The 25,602-nt window shown below is 33.1% G+C and overlaps 1 protein-coding gene across 1 annotated transcript in view; it reads right to left on the bottom strand.

The window, feature by feature from the left end:
* Positions 1–4,362: 4,362 nt before the first annotated feature.
* The window catches only part of Gabrg1 (gamma-aminobutyric acid type A receptor subunit gamma1), a 71,846-nt gene continuing 50,606 nt past the window's right edge, over positions 4,363–25,602 (bottom strand). Inside the window, exons 4-9 of the mRNA XM_041671351.1 lie at positions 23,307–23,527; positions 21,842–21,924; positions 20,536–20,673; positions 20,286–20,438; positions 17,086–17,297; positions 4,363–5,265 (exon numbers count right to left, since the gene is read on the bottom strand). Of these exons, the coding sequence (XP_041527285.1) occupies positions 4,996–5,265; positions 17,086–17,297; positions 20,286–20,438; positions 20,536–20,673; positions 21,842–21,924; positions 23,307–23,527 (1,077 nt within the window). The 3' untranslated portion in view covers positions 4,363–4,995. The remainder of the gene's footprint in view (positions 5,266–17,085; positions 17,298–20,285; positions 20,439–20,535; positions 20,674–21,841; positions 21,925–23,306; positions 23,528–25,602) is intronic.

The raw sequence follows: 25,602 nt of genomic DNA, 5'->3' as shown, positions 1-25,602 counted from the left end.
ATAATAAATATTCATTTATTCTTGTGACAAATAATTATAGGTTGTTTTTCTGTCAAAAATTTAAAAAAAATCAACTTTATGGATTTATCAGGTCCAGTGGTAGTTTATCTACATAAAACTCATGTGTGTTTGTGTGTTGGTTTGTATGAAATTGTATATGTGTATTTGTTGTATGTATGTGTTCATATGTGTGCACAAGTGTGTCTATAAATGTATGTGTGGAGGTCAGATGTCTCCTTGATTGGAAGGGTTTCCTTGATTGGTCTCTAACTCACCATTTGAGACAGGGTTTCATATCCACCCTCAAGTTCATTGATTTGAACATACTGAGTCACTAATGACCTTTAGGCTTCTGCTTGTGTCTGGCCCCCAACACAGGGATTTATAAGCATGTAGTACCATGTGTGGTATTTTTCAAAGGTACTCGAAATTCAAAACCAGGTCAACACATATGTGCAGCAGCCATTTTACAATCTGAAAAACAATAATATTTTCTTTCTTTTTGTTCAAGTGTGTGGGAGGAGGAAGTGTGTATTTTTTGGTTGTAAAGAATTGATATTTGGAGTGGGGAATATTTAATACGGAAGATATTTATAAAAATAGTAATTATGTTGGTAGATTACCTAAAATTTATATTTTGAGATATAATCCTTTTTCTTCATCCGTAAGACAAAAATACAGATGATGTAAACTAAAATAGATTGCAGTGCAACAGCCAACATGACTGTAGTACATCCAAACTTTGGTTTAGTGTTTATTCACAAACATGCAAGAACTGAACTTAATATGTTTGATAATTTTGTTTATCATTTGAAATTTATTATCTAACCTTTATCTCTCGTAATCCAGGCTAAGTTCCTATTTACCACTGATAACTTCTGTCAACAGTATAATCTTCATCTTTCAGTCCTAGAACGCACTTCATTAATTTTCTCACCCTTAATATCCATGCACACCCTTAGTATAAAATCTTTGTAATGGTATTAGTAGTGGCCTCCTTTGTACCCATATATCTCAATGCAATGTTCATTAACCTAAAATAAATTAATTAATCTAAAAATATAATTAAGTTAACAGAAAATTTAACATATTTTAATTAAATCTCTATAGTTTCAAACTGTTTTAGAATAGAGTAATAGAGTAAGGAGTAGAATATCTGAAAATTCAGTGGGCAGACAAGAAACTTCAACTAACCTAAATAATGAAGTTGAGATGTAAAAATTAGAGAATTCATTTAATAAATTTCAAAGTTAAAGAATTCATTAATACATTTTTTAAAAGTCACAACTAGACAGAATGAAAATAAGCCAAAATGTTTTCATTGTGTGTCCATATTCTGATATCTTTGTTTAATGGTAAAATGGTCAATTCCTTTTTCTTTTAGAACAGACAACATTGAAGTTTGCATTTTTGCAAATTGCTCAGCAACAGAAAAGCAGAATCCTTTCAGGCAATGTAAATGTATCTAGGGTAAAGACATTTTTTTTTATTATTATGACCTATACTTTGATTATACAAGAAATAACTTTAAATATGAACAATAAAATTTAAACTCATAACCAGTAATTAAATAAACAATAAAACAGCAAGTATATGTTTATATCTGTATTCACATCCTCTGTGTTTATGTCTATTTCTATATACACACTAAAAAAAATTTCTGTGACAGTGCTTACTTTCACCTTGCCACAATTTCTTCAGTAGGGAAACCCATTTACAGTTATCTCTTTGCTTTAGATTTGGGGTTGAAGTGCCATAACAGCCATTTTAGGGTTTTTAGCATTTGTTCCACTAGAAATTGGAAGTAATTTCTTCAATTTTTGCCTGCACATCATAGACACAAAATATTCAGCTCTTCAGAGTCTTACCACTTGAAGGGCAGACTCAGTTGGCATTGTATCCCTGATTGCCCTCATTTTATTTTTTATTTATTTATATTTTATTTCTACTGTGGGATGATATGGGCATGTCACTTTAAATTGGGAGAAAACACAACTCAGTCACAAGGTCATTCCAAATGGCCAGGCTTTGTTAACAATTGTTCTTGTGTATGTATTTTAACATGTGAGGGGCGCATTACTGTTCAAAATAATGTTCTGGATATAACAGGATATATAGAGAAAACCACTTAGGATGCAAATCAAGTGTATATAAATGCTACTGTACATATAAAATGCTACTATGCTGTTTTATTTAGGTGGATAAAATACTGCTGTGCACATTCTGCTTCCTAAATTTTTGAATACTAATTGTGTGACTGGAAACTAAGTCTATATAAATTAACACTTTTTCAAATTATTTTACATCTTTCTGTTTGACATTTACTTGTCATTCCTAGTGATTATATTTTTGTTTTATGTTAGTAGTAAAAATAATTTTCCCATGTGTATAGGAAAAATCTCCACATAAACCTAATTAATTATTTCAAATCATCTAGATAAAAAAGTCATATTAATTTAAATAATTCAACATAGTTGACTTTAAATTTGAAAACATGGACTAAAACAAAAATTGGGTTTTATTCCCTTAAAAATAAGCTATAAGTTTCATCTGAGTCATTAATACCTAAATAAAATTTTACTTTTTTGGTTCTAGGTTTCAATGTAATTAGGCTTGCATGCCTCTTTTTCTAATCTTTCTAATTAAATATAATACCATTGGCTTTGAAACAAAGTGCTTATTTGATGATTTATATACACATATACATATATATGTATATATGTGTGTATGCATATATACAAGGAATATATGTAAAAGCATATAATATTTTTAATAATTTTATTTTCACTGCTAAATATTTTCAACATTATAGCCTAGTTTATAAAACAGCAATGAAAACTCGAGGGTATTTATATCAAGCATTTAAAAGTATTTTAACAATTAGTCATGCTTAGATACAATTCAAAGAGCCACTAAATTAAACACTATTAATGATGAGCAAGCCAATACTACAAATATGGAAAATAGCCAAAAAATATACTGAAGCATGTTATGTCTTAACAGATACTCCATATTTCATTTCTTTCTTACGTGAATGTTCATCTTACTAACATATATGAATATTTAATGTCATCAAAAATGAGTGGAATATCTAAAAGTTAGTGTACATATAGCCAAAACTTTATTTGGCATTTTACTTTTTTAAAAAGTTAATATTTATTGTCCTTCAACTCCTGTGTATTTTTTAGAGGTTTTGAGAATGATGGAGGATTACTTAGCTGGCCAAGTCACATTGTAATACATTCGAAATTCGTCCAGAGAATGTCACACCACAGGGAGCAATTATTGAAATACAAACATGTGTGTCAAACATGTCCATGGCAGCTTGCTCTCCAAACTCAACATGTCCTTCCATATGAAACCTTTCATTGTGATGGCTGCTGTGAACATTGAGCATTTCTTCATTTCTGAGATTTACATATTTATTTGTACAGTGTGTGAACATTTGCCTGCATGTCTTTATGTACACCAAGTACATGCGGCTCAGCCACACCAGAAGAGAACTTCTAATTCGAAGCATTACAGAATGTTGTAAACTGTCATTGGATGCTGGGCACTGAACCTGGGTCCTCTGCAAAAGCATAAAATGCCCTTATATACTGAGCCATCTCTCTAGAACCACAGCGAAGATTTCTACTGTTTATATCTAAGCTGAAGCCTCTGCTCCCAGATGTAGCATTGACTTTCCTTACAATGAGTCTCTCTACAGTCTTTCTTCTCCTCACTGGAGGGATTTTGAGATGTCCTTACTCAAGTCCATTACAGATACCTCTCACAAAGTCCACTTGTAAGGTGAATTTTGCGGCTTCCCACATGTCTAAAAGAGAGAACCCAATGATTATACTACATTGTAAAGCTCACCTCGGATTTCAGTGGGTATATAAAACATTCTGACAAGGTTTCCCAAATATATCTGCCTTATAAAATGTCAATGGAATATATTTAAGTCTATCTTCAAAGACAACCTGAAGCTTAGATTGCTAGATGACTCTTTAAGCAGAGTTAAATCAAACACTTTGACGTAATGCTCCTTTGAACTTGTAATACTCTTTTTTTGTAGCGCATAATGAGAAAAAGGAACATTTCCCACTTGATTTTTTGTTGGTACATTTTTAACCTCTTTATACCTTATCAATCGTACAAGGCAGAAAATAACTTTGACATTTTTCTCACCTTGCAGTACAAACAAAGTAAAAAAATGGCTTTAGTATTTTCTATCCAACTTTGAAAATCTTCAAATTAAATGTGGCTTGATTTTGTTTAACACTTGAGCAGGAAAGAAAGTGGATTACAGATAAAATTGGCCATTTTAGAAATTGTAGTTGCCAAGTAACTTGATTTAATGGTTTCACATATCCAAAATAAGACACAACAGCACTGTTTATTCTGTAAATCCATAAACATGTACAATTACAAATTAACAGCTCACAAAGGGAAATTATTTAAAAAGGCATTAATACACATATTATTTTCTTCTCAAGAGTAATGTATCATGGAAATAAATCCAAGAAAATCATGGCTTTGTTTTAAACAATCTATATCCCAAACAGGGCAAGTAAAAACAAGAAATAAAATCAAATTAATGACTAATCTAGGCAAAGAGTACTTTAATACTAGGCATTAATCTTTCATTATAAGCAATAGTTATATTTAAATAAAATATGTATTAAAATTATTTCATATTCAAAATATGTCTCACAGAAGTATTAAGTTCCAATATTAATAAAATACAAGCAAAATAAAGAAAAGTAAAGTAAAAATATACATTATAATTTCAGTGTGTTATACTTGACAATCAGTTTTCATGTCCATTTAGATAAATTAACCTGAATATTTCTGCCTTACTCATGTATGAAAGCCCTAGTCTTATAACAGTATGATTCAGATTTTTACCAATAGACTCTTTTATTTTAAATTTAAACTTCATGTTACTAGAATATAACTGAGTCTATTGGTCTAAGCCATACATTTATGATTTTTATCTATTAGTGGAATTTACAAGTAAAGGTATGCAACCCAATAAACCAGATTGAACAAGGCAAAAGCTGTCGGGAAAAAGATTCTCGAGTAGGAATCGATTTTGGCTATGCGTATGTGTATCCGTCCTTCCCTCCAGGACCCTGTCCTGCAGTCTTCGAAGCAGCAGAAAAAGCTAGCACAATCTTTGCCCTCCAAACATTGGTAACCATAATCATCTTCTCCTTGAGGCAGAGAAATGTTATTCATGGGAATCAGAGTGGATCCAGCATGGAGAGCTGGGGATACCTGAGAAAATGATAAATGAGATGTTGAGACCAAAAACAGGATCAAAGAAAATAAATATATTTCTGCCAGTGAGGCACTAGAAAAATGAAAGTCAATTAAAAAATAGTGTGATTTCCAAATATTGATTATTTTCAACTGTAATGTATTTTTTAGATTTAAATTACTGGCATAATTAACTTTTCTTCTCTTCCAAAATGTATATAAAGAAAAAAATAACTTTAGAAATAAAACTCATATGCCTCTACAAAGTTAATCTATGAAGATATTGTCAACCATGAATCTAAGCATGAAATGATAATAAACTTTATATTTTTATGGTTTTGAACACTTACAATCATAATGTCACAAATGATTTTATATTGAAAGTTATATAATTCACTTAGTTATAATGAGAATAAATAATGGAAAGAAATAGTCTGATGTTGAAAAGAGTTGGAAATGCCAGAAAGGACAGAGAAAATATGGCATATATAGGAGTGAGTGAGTGCAAAGAGCCATTTTATAAAAATTTAAAAACACAGTTTCAGGACCAATAGATGTGAAAAACTAGGCTCATTTGAACAGTGCTACAATTCTCCCTGTGTGTAGCATATGAGCGCCTATGTAAATTTGTAGCATATTATAGAAAAATCAAGCTCAGTTTGATGATAACTATAATTCCTATTTTACCAGGATTATTTGAGATAAATACCAAACTAAAATCACATAATAAGTTCTGAGTAAAATTTTTATTTTAATATATGTCTTTGTACATGTATTTCTGTGTACATCTGTAAAAACAAACATTCATCTGTTACAGGACATGTAACAATTTTAAGATATGATACTGAACTCAGATTGCCAGTCTTTGTAGTTTCTATCTTTACCTTCAGAGAAACCATACTGACTCAGGATCTGAATAATCAACTGTAGTAAAAACAATATTTGAAAATCTCATAGCATGGGCAAGATTCGAAAACTGTGCAACATAAACTAAGCACTTTAGAGTCAGACACACTTGGGAGAGATGTTTCCCATGAAACTGTGCTTGTGTGAAATTGAACAGAAAATGTGACTGCTCCTCTGCCTCTGAGATGCCTGTCATGCAAAGGTGACAACTGCAATACTACAGACCACACTGATGATTAAATGGGGCGTGTATAGCAAGTAGACAGCACTTACTACTGCCGTTGCTTTTTTGTTGCTATTGCTCTCTGAAAACGTCGTGTCACAGTACACTACAAAATTCATGGCAAAGCACACATACTCACAACGCTAACAACAAGAGTAGATACTAGAAAAAAATGAATCACTCAAAACAGCAAGAGGACTGCCACTTTAGGCAGCCTTGATACTTCATGTCTTCATTTAACTAAGCTGTGCATTGGAAATCCCACTATAATCATTGTTTCATTGTCAAATTGGCAGTAAATTAGAAGTCAAGACTATAAAATCATTTCTCTGAGTTTAATTCTTTCTAATATAGATGCTTACCAATTTTTTTTCTTTATGTTAAAATTTAAAAAGCTGTATCTCACAGCCATGAAATATTTTATGGGCAATGTTTAAAAATCAAACAGATAAAGGATTTCTTAAAATTTGAACTTTCATTCAAAGCTATTGTGCTTTTAAATCGTAGAAAATAAAGACAAATAAATACTAATAACCAAGCACACGCAACACATGGAAAATGGATCAGTGGATAGAGCATTGGCTCTGCAAATCTGAGCAGTCAAGCACAGATTCTCAGAACCCAAATAAAATGACTCGCAGGTGTGGTGACTGCTGATTACAACAGAGCTCAGGAGCCAAAAGACAGAGTCAGCGCAAGCCAGCTACCTCTACTAGCCTACTCGGTGAGCCATGGGTTCAGTGGGAGATCGCATCTCAATAAAGTGGAGGATTCTAACTTCTTACCTTCTGTTCTAGAGTTCATGTGAAAGGTAGGAAACTAGAAATGGTCCAGGGAAGGGGATTCAGTGAGGAGAGAGGGGCCAATGAGAGTAACATGAAAATGAAGGTAAAGAGGAGGGGGAGTAGAGGCAAAAAGACCCAGGCTGGTCATAAAATGATGGAGATTATGGAACAAGGGGTGATGGAAAGGGTTAACAAAATGAACTGTAGACATTTTGTAATGTAAACATATAGATGTGAACAATGATCTTGCCACCAAAGTAAAATTTATGAAAGCATGATAGAACACAGATGACATGAAATAGAGGGTCTGGACTGTATCAGGAGCTAAATAAAGGTTTATGCTGGAATTAGGGCAGGAGATGGGAACGTGGAGAGAAAAAGAGAGGGAAAGGGTTAAAGAAAATGTATGGTGTGTAAAGAATGTAAAAGTCTATTTTGTAAGCTAATTAAAAATATATTGTGATGCAAGAGATAAAAAGAAGAAAATTTGGACAGTATGATGCCTAGGAAATCAAGATGTGTAGATTAGTGTGCCTCTCAACCCTTATCAGTTAAACTTCTTTTTTCAAAGACTGACAAAAGCTCAATGGTCAGAAAATAAGAGCTATAGAAATGGGACATCACACCCAAAATTCAAGACTCAAGAGTCATTATGGTCAAAGGCAGAGGAAACATTATAAGAGCCAGAGGCAGTCGACATCTATGGTGAAACAGTTTCACCAAAATGGCAGAGCTATTGCAGACAGTAACTCATAGTACCAATGATCAAATGCACAAGATCTGAGCAAGATAAAGCCTGCCAGTCCCAGGGTAACTTGAGAAGGGCCTCCTGAAGTCCCATTCATATTTCAGGAGGTGTTGGCAATTAATAACTGCAGAGGAAGTAGAGTTAGTCTTCTTCAGGCTTGTGGTCTAGTAAATGGCCCTACATCTATGCACATACCAGTAGCAGTAAGTGTACTCAATGAGTATGAAAGGAGAAGGCACAGAAATAGAAGAGAAAATTGTTGGGAGGTGTAGGGTAAAATTATAGATGAGGGAATGGGCATCTACTGGATCAAAATATAAGCAAGCATACATGAAATTTCCAAACAAGAATAAAAGAATTAATGACTACTTTTAGAGGATAAAATAGATATTTTCATAATAAATAATCAAGAAAAGACTTAAAAACGCCTCAGTATTTAAGAGTACATAAGGCATATTGCTCTTTCAGAGGAACTGAGTTTGAGTCCTAGCACCCCCTATGAATGGTCCACAAATGCCTGTAATTATAGGTCCAGAGGATTAAGTGTTCTCTTCTGAACTCTAAGGTCCCCTGTACTCATATACACATATCCACACACAGTCAAAGAAAAGAAAATAAATATTTGAGAAAAATAATAAAACTCACATCAATAAAAATTAACAATATGGACAATAAACTGGTCTTATTTATTATTTTATATTATAAAACATGATAAAATTTAGACGTAAAAATAAATAATAGTGACACTAGAATTGTTCATAACCATGAAATTAAATTAAACCTATGTGAAAAAGATATATATATAATCTTTATATATAATATTTCATATATATATGATAAAAAGGGAAGAAAATGGCAAAAAATTACCTTTCATATAAAATAATTACTTTCCCTTTTCTATGATTGATGCTTTGAAATAATCTATACAAATATTATAAACAAGTGAAAGTACCCATCAGATGAAAACCACAAAAATTATTTTATTTCTGAAATCTATGACCAAGAGTTATAGGCAGTGCCTTCATTCCTCATATAAACATTATTTGTTTATATGATTCATTTTCCATTTGATTCAAATTCATTCAAGTACCACTATTCATATAAATTTAGATTTTTTAATGAGAGTTTTATTCAGCGATCAATCCATTTATCGAGTTTGTGAAGAGTAACATGAAAGGATGCTATTATGATGTCAGAATGGAAAGCAAACTGCGAGCAGGGCCCAGCTGCACACAGAAGCACGTCACCTGACTGCCTTTGCAATCGACATCTAATGATTGCCGTCGCCTAAAATATCCCACCATACCTGACATTTTATAATTAATTAAGCAGACCTTTTTTGTTGTATTTATCATATTACCAATATCACAAAAGACCTCCTGGGATCTTTGGCAAACACCATTTCAGAAGAAAAAAAAATCTTTTATGATTTGTGAAATTGCAGATGGACACAGGTGTTTGTTATTCCATTACATCCTCTGAAGGGTAGATGGATGTTTATTCATGTAGACATGTACTAGCTGGAAAAGATGTTAGCCTTTTACAGAAAGGATTCTGTAAATTGAATAGTTGGGAGACCCTTCCACACGTTATCTTCCCTTGAGGCTCTGGTTCTTATTTTCAGTAATACATTGCTTCTTAAGCAATTACAGTGGTCTCCAAATTGAGCCCCCCCTTCTGCAACTTAAGAATACACATGTGTACTAACCTCCAGTTATCTTGACGGCACATAGATGCAACTTTGCCATTCTGTTTAGAAGTTTCTCTGACACACCAGAGTGAAAAAGACAAAAGCTATAGTCTTAACATGACATTAGAAATCCACAAGCTGCCCACCAACACTGCTCTGTCTTCAACATGGGTGATTTTGTCCCTAAAGTTCTTATGCTGTAAGCCAGTGGGTGTCCAACAGAACTGCGAAAATACCCCATATTGACGATGCCCAGGATGGAAATCACATGTGACTCTTAGGCATGTTGTCTAATAATGCTATGGAGATAGAAGGTACATTTGGAATTTTGTTCAGTTTGTATCAGTTTGGACCCACCTAACCAGTTTATAAGAGCTACCATATAAGAAATTATACAATTGAGCAGAAGTTTATCTTCCCCACAATCTACAAGCCTCAACTCAGTTCTTGTGATTTTCTCAGTTTTAAATGTTCCCCCAAATTTATTCTTATGAAACTTCAGCTTATACTCCAAATAACTGCTTCAGCTGGCTACACTGCCTCTGATTTTTTTCTCTGCCAGATTTCCTTTAGACTCAGTGTAAATGCTTTATAAATGAATTCTTCCCACTTGAAATGAAAGGAAAACTTTCTGAGTGGCGTGTGACCCACTTTCCCACAACCTTCTTTGCAATGCTGTGTGTCTAAGACTCTCTACCACATAGACTATATTTCACAGTGTCTTCTGCAATTCTTGGATGCTAGGTATAGCCAGTGTAGTTCCAGATTTATGGTGGTTGTCTGTTTCGAAAATTGCAGCTCTTTTGCTCTTTTAAAAATGACTTCATCTTAGAGGTATTCATTTTAGTGAAATACCTTGCATTTGAAAATGTTTTAGAAACTACCATTCTCATTGATAATTCTCTCATAGCCTATATAATCACTTTGGGTTTGTAAATTATTTTCTGTTTTTTATATGTATGTGTGCATGTGTTTACACATGAGTGTACATGAGTGCAGAAAGTCCTTGGACTTCCCACAGGGCAGGGAACCCTGACTGCTCTTCGGGTTGATGAGGGAGGGGAGTTGATTGGGGGAGGGGGAGGGAAATGGGAGGCGGTGGCAGGGAGGAAGCAGAAATCTTTAATAAATAAATAAGAAATGAGTTGACATGCATAATATACAGCCTCAATTGGCAAAAGAGGAAAGGTGAAAATTTTGGAGACTATTATAATTGCTCAAGGAAATGTGCTATGGAAAATTGAAACTCAAGCCAAGTGAAGATAGCATGTAGATGATCCTCCTAACCCTCTAAATCACACTCTGCATTCTTTGAAAAGCTGATTTATGTGTATAAGGGAGTGAGAGGTCAGTCTTGAGTGCTAATACACATGAAGTTTCTACAGTTCTTTTTTAAACAGCATCTTGCACTGGGGTCTGAGGTAGGTAAATGTGCAAGACTTCCTGCAGAGAGCATTTCTACATCCAACCTTTACATGACTGTTGAGGATATAATTCTGGACACCATACTTGTCTGTCAAGCTTATCTACACCTAGCTCTAAACACTCCTGGAAGCAGAGTACACATTCAATTTCTTTTGTCTAAAAATTGTCTTTGCATTGGTGAAAGATTAAATACCCATAATTTTACACTTTAAAAATCTTGAGAGCCTAAAATTAATCCAGTACTGTCCAATTCTGCAATCAGTCCCAAAGTGTAGGTATCTCATGGTTTCATGAGATTTATTATAGCCTATGGATATTGAAGCTTCAACATGAAATGTTCATCATTGGTGGTGTGATGGGGGTTTACTGACATTACATGTCTACAGTTCTTACCCCTTTCACAAGAGTCTGAATCACAGTCCAGTACACTTAACATAACTTCTAAAAATTTATTTTCAATAACTGCATGCAAATAATTTAATAGTGTGTGTATTAAGAGATAAAACCCACATATTGAATGGGAGTTTTTTTAGAAGACAGGTATAGGCAGAGTAAAAATAATAATTCAGATAAAGCAGAAATGAGAAAGAAGGGAAAGATTAAAGGAATAAAAAAAGAGAGAGAAGGGAAGAGGGAAAGGAAGATAGAATCAAATATTTAATGTGAAAAGTATAAGATATCTTTATTAAATGCATGTCATTATTTAATATATTTTACTCAGATGTCATCTCTTAATATATGAATATATATTAATGTGATTATATATATGAATATATACATATATATTCATATCCATATTCAAGGCACTTTATATTTCCTATCATAAACAATAGAGAGGGAAAATTATGGACTCCAGACGATTCAGATTTTCTAGCTTCTTAACGAATGCTCCCATATGGAAGGAGAAAGAGAGAGAGAAAGGATAGTTGTAATCTGAAATATGAGAATCAGTGTAAGCATACATGCTGCAGGAGGTGTGTCTGGGTTGGATAAAATGGAAAATGTAGATTCCACAATATGTTTTATGGAAAAAGTGAGCCAAAATGGACAGAGTTGTCTATTCTCTATATCAGTGCATTAGATTAGTAAGGCCATGATGGCTGAAAACAAACCAAGCAGGTATACAAATTTGATTGCTGGTCCCAATTTTTCAAATTGTCATTTAATGTTGTAAGAGCTAATGAAATATGTATCTCAGGAAGCATGAAAGACACATAAAGTTTGTACTGAATGTCTATAAAATATTTTTACACTCTCCAGTCAACTAATATGTCAACTGTGAACTATTGCTATTTGCCATTTAATACGTCAATACTGTCATCTTGTTGTTGTTTCTTTTCCATTTTTAGTATTTAATTTGCTGAGACTGTTGCTAAATTTAACAGACTAAGCATGATTCTTTTCTTGAATAACTGTAGTAAAATTATGTCTAGACTTTGGGTAGTTCTTAGTATATTTTGATAAATTAATGTTTAAAAACACCATAATTTTAAGTTTCCATTTTTATGCTTCAGCTCCCTTGAGTCAACATGACACTTGGAGCTGTGATCTATAGTTTATGACTTGAGGTTGCGCTGGGTAGCTAGCTGTTCACCCATAAGGTGTGTTTCAGTTAGTAATCCACCTGGGTTACATATCTGTATAAAAGAAACTTTAAAACTCATATGGCATTACATATTACATGTGTGTTAATGTCATTTGTTTTTATTCTTGGAATCTCTAACAAAAGTTATAAAAATTAAATAAAGTAAATACAATTGTTACACACAAGTGTGGGCATTTACATTTTAAAATGAGGATTAAAGAATGAGATGGAAAGCAGAGAAGAGGTTTGGTTTGGGTGAAGAAAAAAATAGTAAGAACGTTCAGTTTCTTTCTTTAAAATTTATCAGTGCACAAGCAACCAAAATGACTCAGTGGGTGAAATCCTTACCTTGTTGACAAGAAAATATGAGTTTTATTTCTGGAATCCACATATAGATGTAATTAGGAAACCTATCCTGCTGTGTTTTCATCTGACCCCCTCATGCTTGCTCTGGTACGAGTAAGAACACACTCCACATCATCTGTATTCACATGATAATAAAATTTATTTTAAATCTATTAAGTCTAATACCAATTAGTCAAGTGGAAATCATTATTCTTTTGTACTTTGTTCATAAAATCATAAACATGATCTTTTAAATTGTTGTGAATTTGTAACAGTAACAGAATTGTGGTTTGAAGCAAATTCTCAGATCTTTACATCTAGCAATGCCTTCTTTGACATTGAACATCATTGGACCTAAATACAAAGTTTACTAGCCTTAACTCTTAAAATAAAGAATTAAGATATATCCACATTTCTAAAATAAAAATCATAAAAAGAAAAAAAAATAGAACAAAGCCATTCAGTCCCTAAACTTAAAGAAATTTGATCACTCGAGTCTCATGGTAAACATATTATAGCAGCCTTACAAGCTGTTTGTCAAGGATGGATGTCTTGCACTGTCTTTATTTGAGTATTTGTTCTGAATGTATTTACTGAAATCTGTAGCATACTGTCACATTGTCAATATTGGTGAAATGAAAGTCTACTTTTCTAAGTGTTTGGAACAGAATAAAATGTTAAAATGAAGGCTTCAAAAAAATGGAGCTCTCAGCTCACAAAGAGACCTGAGCATGAATCTTGGATCTATCACTGACAAAGCTGCCTTGTGAAAGTCGATGAACTTGCATTTGTAGGGTTTCTTTGAGCACAAATGAAAGCATGTGAAATGCTCAGATCTGTCTGGAACCCTCAATGAATGTTAGACATTGCATTCAGGTTGCTATAATGCTATTATAAACTTAAATTACAGTCAATCATTTAATTGTTACATATATTCGAGTTATAACCAATTTTAACATATAATTTGATACAATATATGTTAGTCATTGTGATTGGGTGTGGATTAAAAGTATATAATTGTACAGAAACTAGAGAAAGTGTAAGAGCTACGACTTTCTACTCTTGGTAGGCTATAGTTTTAAAAGAGATCTTACTCTCTAAAAGTGAGTTAATTATGTGTGCCACTCATTCTTGCAAATCCACAGATACTTGTGAAAAAGAAATCAATTAATATTTTATTTTGTTGTACTAATGCAATGTCTTAATTTATAGCTCATCATGCAAGACAGTCTCCCTACCTCTACATTTCAACTGCTGGGATAGCAGGTGTGAAAAACCATAACCAGATTCAAAAATATATCTTAAATAGGTTTAGATACTATTACACCTTTGACAAAGAATGTAGCATTAGAGAATCTTGTACTAATTGAATACAAATGATGAGAACACATATCTTTTCTCTGATCTTAGTAGAAATGCTATGAGATTTTCTTCCTTTAAAAGAATATTAGCTCTTTATTTTTACTATACATACCTTTATTATGTTGAGGCATGCTTCCCCAATCCTAGATCTCTGTAACTTTTGTCATTTAGAAATGTTGAAGTAATTATGCCAAAAGCATTTACACTTGTTGAACCATGCCTGGATCTCTAGAATGAAGCTCTTGGTCTTGATGAATGGTCCTCTCATATAATCTTGGGTTTTGTTTGTCAGCATCACATATTATTAATGAGAGCATAAACTAGTTCAGCAACTCAGAAAACCAGGAGGCAGGCCTCTCCAAATGTTAAAAAGAGATCTGCAGATGTCCAAGTTTAAATCACTCTTACACATACGCATATGAAACCACTTTATAGCTTGCAATAAAGATACTTGCACAGTCATATGGATTGCTACTTTATTCACAGTGGCTAGAAAATGGAATCAACCCTTATATCTGTCAACTGCCACATGAAATGTGAATAATGTGGTACATATATGCAATGGAATATTAATTATAAAGGAAGTAGAATGATGAAATTTGCAGGCAGATGATGGAGCTAAAGGTGTTATACATTGAAGCCACATAGGTCCCTACTGAAAATTTTTGCATATTTGTCCTCAATTATTTTTCTCTCTACGTGTAACATACATCATATGTGGAGACTACGAAACATGAAGAGGGCTTTGGTGGAGGAGGTGCATTTAGAGAAGGGTGTTTCGGAATACATTTGAATTGAAAATAGAGAAGGTGAATTCTTGGGGCAGAAACACTGAAGTACTTAGTGGAGTAATGGGGATTGTAGGCAATATGGCCCATGGGAAGACTTAACCAAAACAAAGCATGCATGAACAGCATATTGGGAACCTATGATCTTGTAATTCAAGTAAAAATCCAGCAAGAGAGGATAACAGAAAACATGTACTATGAGGTTACACAGGGACAATAAAGGATTAAGTGGGAATGGGGAATTGTAGTGGCCTGAATAAGAACGGACCATAGGCTCATAGATTTGAATGTTTCCTTCTCAGTTGGCCTTTTAGAAAGGATTAGCAAGTGTGACTTTGTTTGGAAAGACAATGGGCATGGCTTCAAGAGCCATGTTAGTCCAAATCTCTGTCTGACTGTCTTTCCATCTCTGTATGTGTGTGTGTGTGTGTGTGTGTGAGAGAGAGAGAGAGAGAGAGAGAGAGAGAGAGAGAGAGAGAGAGAGAGTCTGATGCCTGTTAATCAGTATGTAAAGCCCTCAGCAACTGCTCCAGTGCCATACCTGTCTGTTCCCTGCCAGGATAAGCATGGAGTAAACCTCGGAAATTCTAAGCAACCCCCCAACTAAATGTTTTCATTCACAAAAATTACATTAGTCATGGTGTCTCTTCACAGGAATAGACCAGTTACTAAAACAAAGACTTGCGGAGAGGTATAGATGACGGACTAACCAAAACTAAGGATGTACAAAGAAGACCCATGAAACCCAATAATTTGTAAGCTAATTTATAATATTTTTTAAAGGAATGTTAAAAGAAGTACTCTGCAGTAGTGGAAAATACTATTCCAAGAAGAGACAGGTTGTTAAAAGAAAACCTTGGAGAAATGGGGTTATCTCCCTAAGAGTTTTCGTTAGGGATGTCTCAGTACCATCCCAAACAATACAGTACTTTGCCATCACTCTAGGTTGTTCACCATAACTAGATCCTGCTGCTGAAGAAACCATATACATTGGTGACATTTATAAAACAAATCACTCCTGAGCTAGCCAGGAAACTCTACCTGCTACCTATTTTTCATAGCATTGCAAGGTGTTATGCAAACTAGTGGGGGAAAAAAGGATATCAGTGATGTTATGTAGCTCTATTTCTGACCTGCTAAACAGGATCTGTACACTGTACAATAATATAATTCTATCTATACAATTGCTCCCTTGACTGGACTTGAGACTTGATTCATGGGAGGGGCATTGGAATCAAGATCAAAATCATGGCTAGGGAAGAATTAGACTATAGAGAAAAAAACCTATCCTATTGATGTTCTGCTAATGGTCATGTTATCAAGCTGCCTTATAAGTAGTTATATCTGTAGATTTGGGCTGGTCCCAACTTTTGCCAGAGAAGCTTCTTATGTCAGTGGGTAGCTTTCCAACCATTTTCAAAATACCTATCCTTATAACAACAGATAAGAGTAACTCTCACTGCTTATCAAAGAAACTTCTTTTTGCAAGAGATGCAGACCATTATATTGATATACATAATACAAATTCAGAAAATGAGTGACTGTGGTATATGCAACCCCAAGTGATATACATGCAGCACAACTCCTAAACCTGAGGCTAAGTGAAATTCATGGAAGAGGGGACGGAAACATTATACTAGACAGTGGCTAAGGATAGCTGTGAATAGACCATGGCCCCTAGACATAACAAGGAAATACACCTATGAATTACCAACAACCTACTTGTCTTAACAAGATCATCATGACAACCCAGGTTGACAAGCCAAAACAAACACAAGTAATGCTACAAGGTCCCAACTCTTACACCTTATTATATCCCACACGTATGTATGTGTAATGATAATATTAAAGAAGAGATTGTGAATTTGGAAGGAAGAGAGGAGAGTGAAGAAGGGAAAGGGAGACAGTGATGTAAATACAACATTCATGTATGAAATTCTCAAAAATATTACTATTAAAAAGGAATAAAAATAAAACATACCGAAGTTCTGTTTTTATGCTTCCTGTCTCTGGTGGTTTTTCCTTTATTATTGCTGGTAAAATAATGCAAGGTTCCATATTCCATCAGTGCTGCAAACACAAAAATAAAACAAACAGAGACAAAAAGATCCATTGCTGTCACGTAAGAAACCTTAGGTAAAGATTTCCTGGCAATTGTACTGAGGGTTGTCATAGTCAAGACTGTAGTGATACCTGTGAAGAAAAGGGAAAATAATAGATGATTACAAGTAATTTAGCAGAACATTTTTATTCATTTCTTCTAATTTAACAATAATGTCAGCTGAAATAAACAATGGAAACAAAAGGATATGATTGCCAGAAAGAATTACTAGTAACCATGGCTACATTATTTTCACTGTGTTCTTTGTGTAGGAAAGTTTAATGATTCAAATCACTATGGATTTCAGGGTGGCTCCTAATATTCACTCTTCGCTTCTCCATGGTTAAAAAAATAAACATTTTTAGTTGACAGGAGGTTTTCTCTTTTCTTTCTTTCTCTTTTTGGCTTTTTGAGACAGGGTTTCTCTGTAGCTTTGGAACTTTTCCTGGAACTAGCTCTTGTAGACCAGGCTGGTCTCGAACTCACAGAGATCCTCCTGTCTTTGCCTCCTAAGTGCTGGAATTAAAGCGTGTGCCACCACTTGCTGGGCTGGCAGGAGGTTTTCTTAAAGTACAATTTCACTGGGCACGTCTCTGAAGCAGAGTGTGATCAGAAGGTAAGATTGTACCAGGGGAACTAAGCCAAGATTTAAAGTCTAGAAGACACCACAATGTGAGAGATGCCTTGCTTTATTCCCCCCTCTTCTTTCTACTGCAATGCTATGATAATAAGCCAGCAGCCACCTTGAACGATGAGATGGCTATGGAAATTCAAGTCACGAACCACACATACACCCTACACAGCCAAGAACCAAAAGTCTCTGAATCCTTTTCTCCACAGTATATGATACCATAGTGAGCACTTATGAACCCGTGCAGTAGAAGCCAGTAGTTTTCAAATTACTTGAAGGAACAGTTATTGGAGGGTTTTTTTTGTTGTGTTTATTTTGTATGTTTATTTTTTTTTGTTTGCCTCATTCAGTAAGAGTAGCCTAACTAATGTATTAATGTATTGTTTTCTTTTGTGATAATTTGAACTTAGTTTAAAAACTTCAAATTTAAGGATGCAGAATTATAACAATATATTTTGCATTTCAAATACACTTAATGAATTTTTATATTTTTAAAATTTTAGTATGTGCAATTCTGATACATGTCAAAGCCAAGTCCATGCGTCCATCTTTGGACTCCTTTATCTCTCCCTTTATGTAATAGTCATCTCATTATTCTCGCCATTGTTAGTCTTAAGTCATTTAAATAAGAAGCTCTATATTTTTTGTGTTTTTCATTCTTCTACAAATATTATTATTTAAGTGCTTGTACACTCATAAACAAAAGCACTTAAATAATTATATTTGTATATGTGCCACATGGATACATTGCAAGAAGCTGCAAGACAGGATTGAAACCCCTGGAACTATAGTTAGAGATGGTTGTGAGTCACCATATGTGTGCTGGAAACCAAATCTGGCTCCTTACAAGAGCTGCATGTGCTCCAAACCACCAAGCTACCTCTCCAGCTACCCCCAACTCCATTCTTATTCTTTATTGCCACAACCATAGCTCTGTGAATTGAATGTTTAATATTTTTAAATATTCTAAGTATAGTGCTAAATAAATATGTATTTGTAAATATGAATGTAATTTAATTTAAATAAATGGCTACAAAAAATCTTTAGTATAGGAGGAGCAATTTGGGGATCATGTTTTCTCATGTGCCCACTAGAATATGCTGAAATAATTCTCAGAGAACCTCATCATTATTATCCCATGGATAATTAGTGTTAGAAAGAAAAAAATAATACAAATGCAAAGGTTTTGAAGAATGGATGTAAATTTAAGTTCAATTCTAAATCTCCACTTCTTACATTCATTTATTTGCTGTGTGATATTAAGAAAAACAGGATAATGATTTATTCTTATGCCTATAGATTATTATCATCAGTATCCCCAGTTCCTAAGCTAAAATTTTATTATAATACAAATAAGTTTCAATAAATTTTTTAATGAGAAACATAAAATATCTTAAAGGATAGAGTAAATAAAATTTATATATATATATAGAGATAGATAGATAGATAGATAGATAGATAGATAGATAGATTTTGTTCACTCACTTACTCTATACCTATGGTAGACTCCACAATTTTTTTAGGATACTTAATATTTCAGGATCTACTACTGACCTATTTATGTGATTTTAAATCTACAATGTTAATTGAATGAACATTTTTTTTCCAGCTATCATAGAAACTACAGGAAAACCTATTAATCATTAAAAATAAAACTCATCTAACTTTACATTTTTAGATAAAATTATAATCACAATGTGATTGAATCTTTATTCTGAATATGAATCAATTATTAATAAGCTTTTCTTGTATAATATTGAAGAGACTATAGATTGTCACTTTGTTAAAACATGTATAAAATCAGCCATTTGTTTACTATATATTGTGATCATTATGGTACACTATTATAGAAAGATCATTATCAACCTTTTAAAGGATGAAGCCAAAATTACTCTTGTAAACATTGGCATTGTATAAGAACCTCTAAAAGGAACAGATTAGTTTCACTGCTTTTGATGTTTTAGAAATCAGGAAGCTCTTGTTCTATCCAGATATCTGTCTTTTGGAACAGCTGGCCATCAATTTGCAATTCTAGTATTAACCAGTAAATTAAACGCTGATGATTTGTGATCCTGCTAAAACATCGTCAATATTCGTTGTAAGGCAATCAAAATATTTAGCAAATGAGATTCAGATATTTTCCCTTCTCTGCTTTTTATGTGTTAATTCTTAAACACACACACATTGTGTGTGTGTGTGTGTGTGTGTGTGTGCGCGCGCGCGTGTGTAAATATTTAGTCCTGTTTACGGGTAAAATATGAGTTTTCAAATTCCAAGTTCTTTACTATGTAAAATCCTATACTATTTGAAGTCCTTTCAATTTTGTATAATACTAAATTTTTAATCCATTATTACCTCATTATAGTCTAGAGGATAGTTCTAAAATATGCATCAATGAAGTTTTATTTATTAATTTTTAAGAGCTTGTGCTATAGCAGCACAGTCTTACCCAGTGATGTTCTGGCTGGTACTGCATCTTTATTGATCCAAAAGGAAACCCAAGAAAGAACAACTGTTAGAATGCATGGGATGTAGGTCTGGATGGTGAAATAGCCCATCCTCCTGCTCAGGTCAAAGAAGATTGTCATAATAATATAATCTCCTATAAGAAATAGATATGTTAGTGAGTAAAACATAGAAAAATCTACATTCTGCCTTCCATACCTAAATAACAATGTCAGCTTCTGTTTCCTCCTTACCAGAGATTGTGTGAGAGATTTCAGTTGAATTTCGTAATCCTACAAATGCAAACTGGTATAACCTCCAGTACTTAGGATCAGCCACTTCCACAGAGGGCTTTTTCCACTTGTACTCAATTTCATTTTTAGGATATCCATCTGGAGAAAAAATTGTAGTAAAATATATGTAGTTTAGAAAAATTTAAAATATTATCATTGCAATACCAACACCATCCAAACAATGAGTATTTGTGATCCTTCTCTCAATCAATACTATAAAGTTTGTCAAATACAGAAAATACTAACTGAAGCGTGTATGTGTGCGTGGTATGTGTGTGCTTTAAAGAATTATATAGCTCTTATGATGATCACAAGTATGAGTTTCGTTTTTGCACTGAGGAGTTTGAGAGAGAGGAAGTTTGATGTTGTCCTAGTGTCTTGATTCATAAATCTCAGATTGTCTCTATTATTATTTACCTGGAACATGGTAACCATCTCAGACTCAAGTGTGCTATAATTACTGTGACCTGGTAGTTACTATTTAATCCCCAAAATATTGTCAAAAACAACACAGGAATTCAATGTGTTTTTAAAATATACTCATATCTGAGTTGATTGTAAGCCTACCTTTCTGCTTATAATTTCTTATGTGAATTCCAGTGGCTAAATTCCTTTCCTATTTGAAATCATTTATAAAAGCAAACACTTTTTCCTCAACCAATTTTTGAAACCTACTTTAAAATCTAATAAAGTGAAATATTACATCAGGAAGATTGATATAGTTTCAGAGTTTTTTATTCTAGTTGTGTAAAATCATTTGAATGAATGCAAGCCTAGATTCACAGCCCATATGAGTATTTAGAATGAGAAAAGGGAATGTTAGTTTACTTTTTCTACTCCAGTTTATTCATGTTATCTTTATATGGTATTCTTTAGACACCTGTTTGTTTTCCAAGAAGAGACAGAATGGGTGTGACTCAAGCGGGACTGGAGGTAGTAAGCACTTAGGAGGAGTTGAGAAAATCAAGATTGTAATTAGAATACAATGCAGAAAAATCAATTTTCAACAAAACAAAGTAGAAAAATAAAGTAAAAGGCATTGAAATAAAACTGAGTTAAAAAGATTATTTTGCAATATGTATATTCACTAAAAAGCTTTCATTTTTTTAAAATTTAAAATCAATAAACAAATCTAGTACTTACATTTATTAAACTTAAAAGTGGAATAACAATCAACATATTTCTAAGCTCACATTTTATTTCATTCTATAAGCTAATAAAGTATGTTTAAGCCCAAATTTCTAGGATTATCATTGCTTTCACTTACAGCTTGAAAATTCCAGTGGACAGGAATGTTCATCCATAGGAAAGTTATGAAGTTGAAGATAGCACTCTGCATTAATTGTTAATCTATTTAGAAGAAAAAAATAAGTATTGCACAAAGAAGAGTTGTTAAAGTCTTTAAAAACTACTCATCTGATTTTAAAACATCATTTGGGCAACCTATAATGGACTATAATCTAATAAAATACAAAGATAACCTTAAATTTAATACTAAATATTACATCATTCACTACTGAGTAGGAAATTCAAACATTTCTTCAGACAACTAAGTATCTACTTTGTATATGTCAATCTCTGCATTTGTATTAAAAATAAAGCTTCTGCAGTTTCATGAATTATATATATATAACATATATATGAAATTAATATGTTAAAAGCCACACAATAAGTAATACATTATACAAGGCTATGCATGATTTTTTTCTCTGAATTTAGCATGATAATCTTCAAGGATGACACCATTGAACATGCCAAAGTAGAAATAGAAAACACAAAGACCTACAGACTACAAGGAAAAGATGGGCGCATGAGAGTTTTTCTTCCCAGAAAACATTACACTCATTGGTTGTCCAATGCCAAGTGCTTATCCCTAAAAACATATATAACACTATATATACTGAGCATGCTATATTTAAAAAGTGTATATGTATATGCATATTTATATACACATATACATAGAGACACACACAAATATATGTATGCAATAACAATTAGTAAAGAAAGAAGCCTAGTATTTGAAGGAGAACTGGGAGATTTAGATGGAAAGGTTTGGAGAGAGGATAAAAAAGGGAGAAATGTAACTCTAAATAAAATTTAAAAAGTAAAAACAAGGTAGTAATTTTTAATAAGCGTATATTTTGACAGGGATAAATTAGGTAGATTTGAACTGAAGGATCAATCATTTAATGGTGATGTTTCACAACAGTGCTAAAAATCAAAATAATAATAAATTACAAGGGAAAAATCACAGGAATTTAAATTATACACTTATAAATATTAACCATGGCTGAGTAGAATCAGGATTTAAACACTCACTGATCTTGCAGAGGACCTGTTTTGGTTCCCATTACCCACAGAGTGACTCACAACCATCTGTGACTCCAGTTTCAGGGGATCCAAGTTTCTCTTCTGGTTTTCACAAGGTATGTGTGTAGTGAAAAAGCAAACAAAATTTATGTACATACAAAATAAAATATTTAAAACATCATCAAATTAATAAATGAATAAAATTTAAAATATGAGTCAAAACCTTTCTTGCTTCCAAGTAGGAAGACCAAATATTTTTCCCGTCATTTTTTTGATAGTAACTCCGAATATAAAAATATATCACCAAATAGTTCACCAGGTTAGATTTTAACAAATGAAAGATGCCCCTATGTCCTACTCTGCTGGTGTGAAGAAGGCTTTTTAAGAGCTGAAAATACAACCTCAATTCGTATAAATATTACCGTAGAGTGTATAGAACTCTTCCATCACTCCAAATACGCAGCAGGCGATTAGGTGTTGTTATCCAATGTGCATCAGATTTTCTTGAGTTTCTGAAGAATGTGTCAGGAATCCAGATTTTCCCCACCATGTTGCTGTTAAGCATAAGCACTTTCATGGTGCTATTGAACTTTAAGCGGCTGTCAAACCAGGTTTGGGCAAAAATTATATCTATGGTATACTCCTACAAGATTGAAAGATAATGACATTAATGATGCTATCATTTTAGATGTTTTCCTTAGAAATTGAAATTTTTTAGTGCAAATTTCCTACAAGTTGTTAGCAATTAGATTCATTCTTGGGAAAAAAATAATTCTGGTACTTTAAACTTCTTTTCAAATTATTTCAAGTGACTCATATAAAACAAAATTCAGAAATTCTAGATGCCTTCTCTCCTTTAACCTTTTATGCTGTTTTTAAGTTTCATAATTCATCAATTTTAGCAATTAGTAACTGTTTTATTGTTAACATTGATAAATTTGATTATATTTACAATATACCTCCATAAACGTGTCCAAAATCAAAGGGTAACTATCCATCAAATTATCTAAAACCACTAAAAATGTCTTTAGTCTGAGTATTAGATTACCATCATTTCAAGACATCAGTGTTAAATATCTGGACAGTAGTGTTTAATGTCTCATATCGACCACAAAAGGAACCAGCTAAACAATTATAATGTGCTAAAGATTACAATAATGGTTCTGTATGCTATCCTGTTGTTAAAACCTTCCAACACTTTGTGAAGTAATTGTCACATTAATAAATGTTTTCCAAAAATATCAAATGATAAAAGGTAAAGAACTCTTCCCCATATTAGAGATCTTAATTTCCAATGGACATTTACAAAGCTAAACCTTGCATTCATATTCCAGTTCTCATAGCAAGGACCTAGGTCTCAAAACTCTGTTCACAGAAAGGAGCAAGTCGTGCAGTTAAGAAAGAGGCCTGAGATCAAGAATTACCCACATCTGTGTCCTGATGAAATGCCTACAATCTTATAAGCATTAAAACTTGCCACAAAACTTAAGGGAAGAACAATAATATGTGGTACAGAATAAAGGAACTGAAAAAAAATGTCGTCTCTGTGTGACTGTTTGCTTGCATGCTTAACTTAGACATTAAAAGAGGAAGGAAAAATGTTTAAAATTATGAAGTACTATATTGGCTACACATAACAGAGAAGATTGAGTTGTCTTTCGTGATATGATACTTGCAATTGGTCAATTGGCCTGAAAGGAAATATTTACCAAAAGAAATGGAAGCATGACTGTGAGTTTGGTTAATGAATATTTAATATCTATTTTTTAATCCAGGGAGACTAATGAGTAAACAGTCTGAGATTCAACTTATCAGTAGGGAAGTTGGATCAAATCCTAGATTGCTGCAAGAATATTTATTATTTGGTTACTAAAATATAGAGATAAATTGAGAAAGAAACTTCATTTTATCACACACTTGTGGCATAGATTCTTAATCATTTAATGAATATTATCAGCGGCATGCTACATAATCTCTGTATTTGTTTAGTAAGGCTAATGTTACTGACCTGACTGATGCTTGACTCTTATGGAAAATACATGGACATATCTTATCTTTAACACCTTTTCTCACTTCCTTGTCAGGACCAATGGCACTTAAGAAATATTGGAGATAATGAGATTTATTTAAATGTGCTCTCTACTTATTCAAATCATTAACTCCTTTAAGCCCAACATTGACTTTGCCAATGATAGAAAGTTGTTTTGTAACAATAAATATGAACAGAGAGAAGGGTCTGTCAGGTTGAAAAGAGAGTATAACCAATGTTGTTCAGCTGAGTCAAATCATATATTTGAATAGGGGAAATATAGCAGAAATTTCATAAGAAAGTAGGCAGGATTGTGGTCTTGGAAAAAATGAACAATGGCTAGTATAAAGAGCAGCATGACACTTAAGCATACTTAATTTCAAATTCCTTTGATAGCATCAGAAGCAGCATTTAAGAATTATATTTCTAGTAATAGAATTTTGCAAACATCATGAACACCATTCAGCAGCTCAAGGAATGTATTAATTCCAAACCTGGGCCAAAAATACAGATCTTTCTGCCTGCACAGCCATATGTTCTGCACGGAAATGTGTTTTATAATACATAATTCTAATGTTCTCACAGCTGTTGGAGGGATTATGATTTCTAACAGGTCAGATTTCCCTAAAGATAAAATATTAAAGAAAAGTGAAAGGATCTACTCACAATTAATCTATGATCAAAAGAAA

Source organism: Microtus oregoni, unplaced genomic scaffold (genome assembly GCF_018167655.1).
Source record: "Microtus oregoni isolate MIOR12 unplaced genomic scaffold, Mior012 000021F_ref0000039, whole genome shotgun sequence".
Taxonomy (NCBI): Eukaryota; Metazoa; Chordata; class Mammalia; order Rodentia; family Cricetidae; genus Microtus; species Microtus oregoni.
The sequence above is the reverse complement of the archived record's forward strand: the minus strand, read 5'-3'. Positions and strand labels throughout refer to the sequence as shown.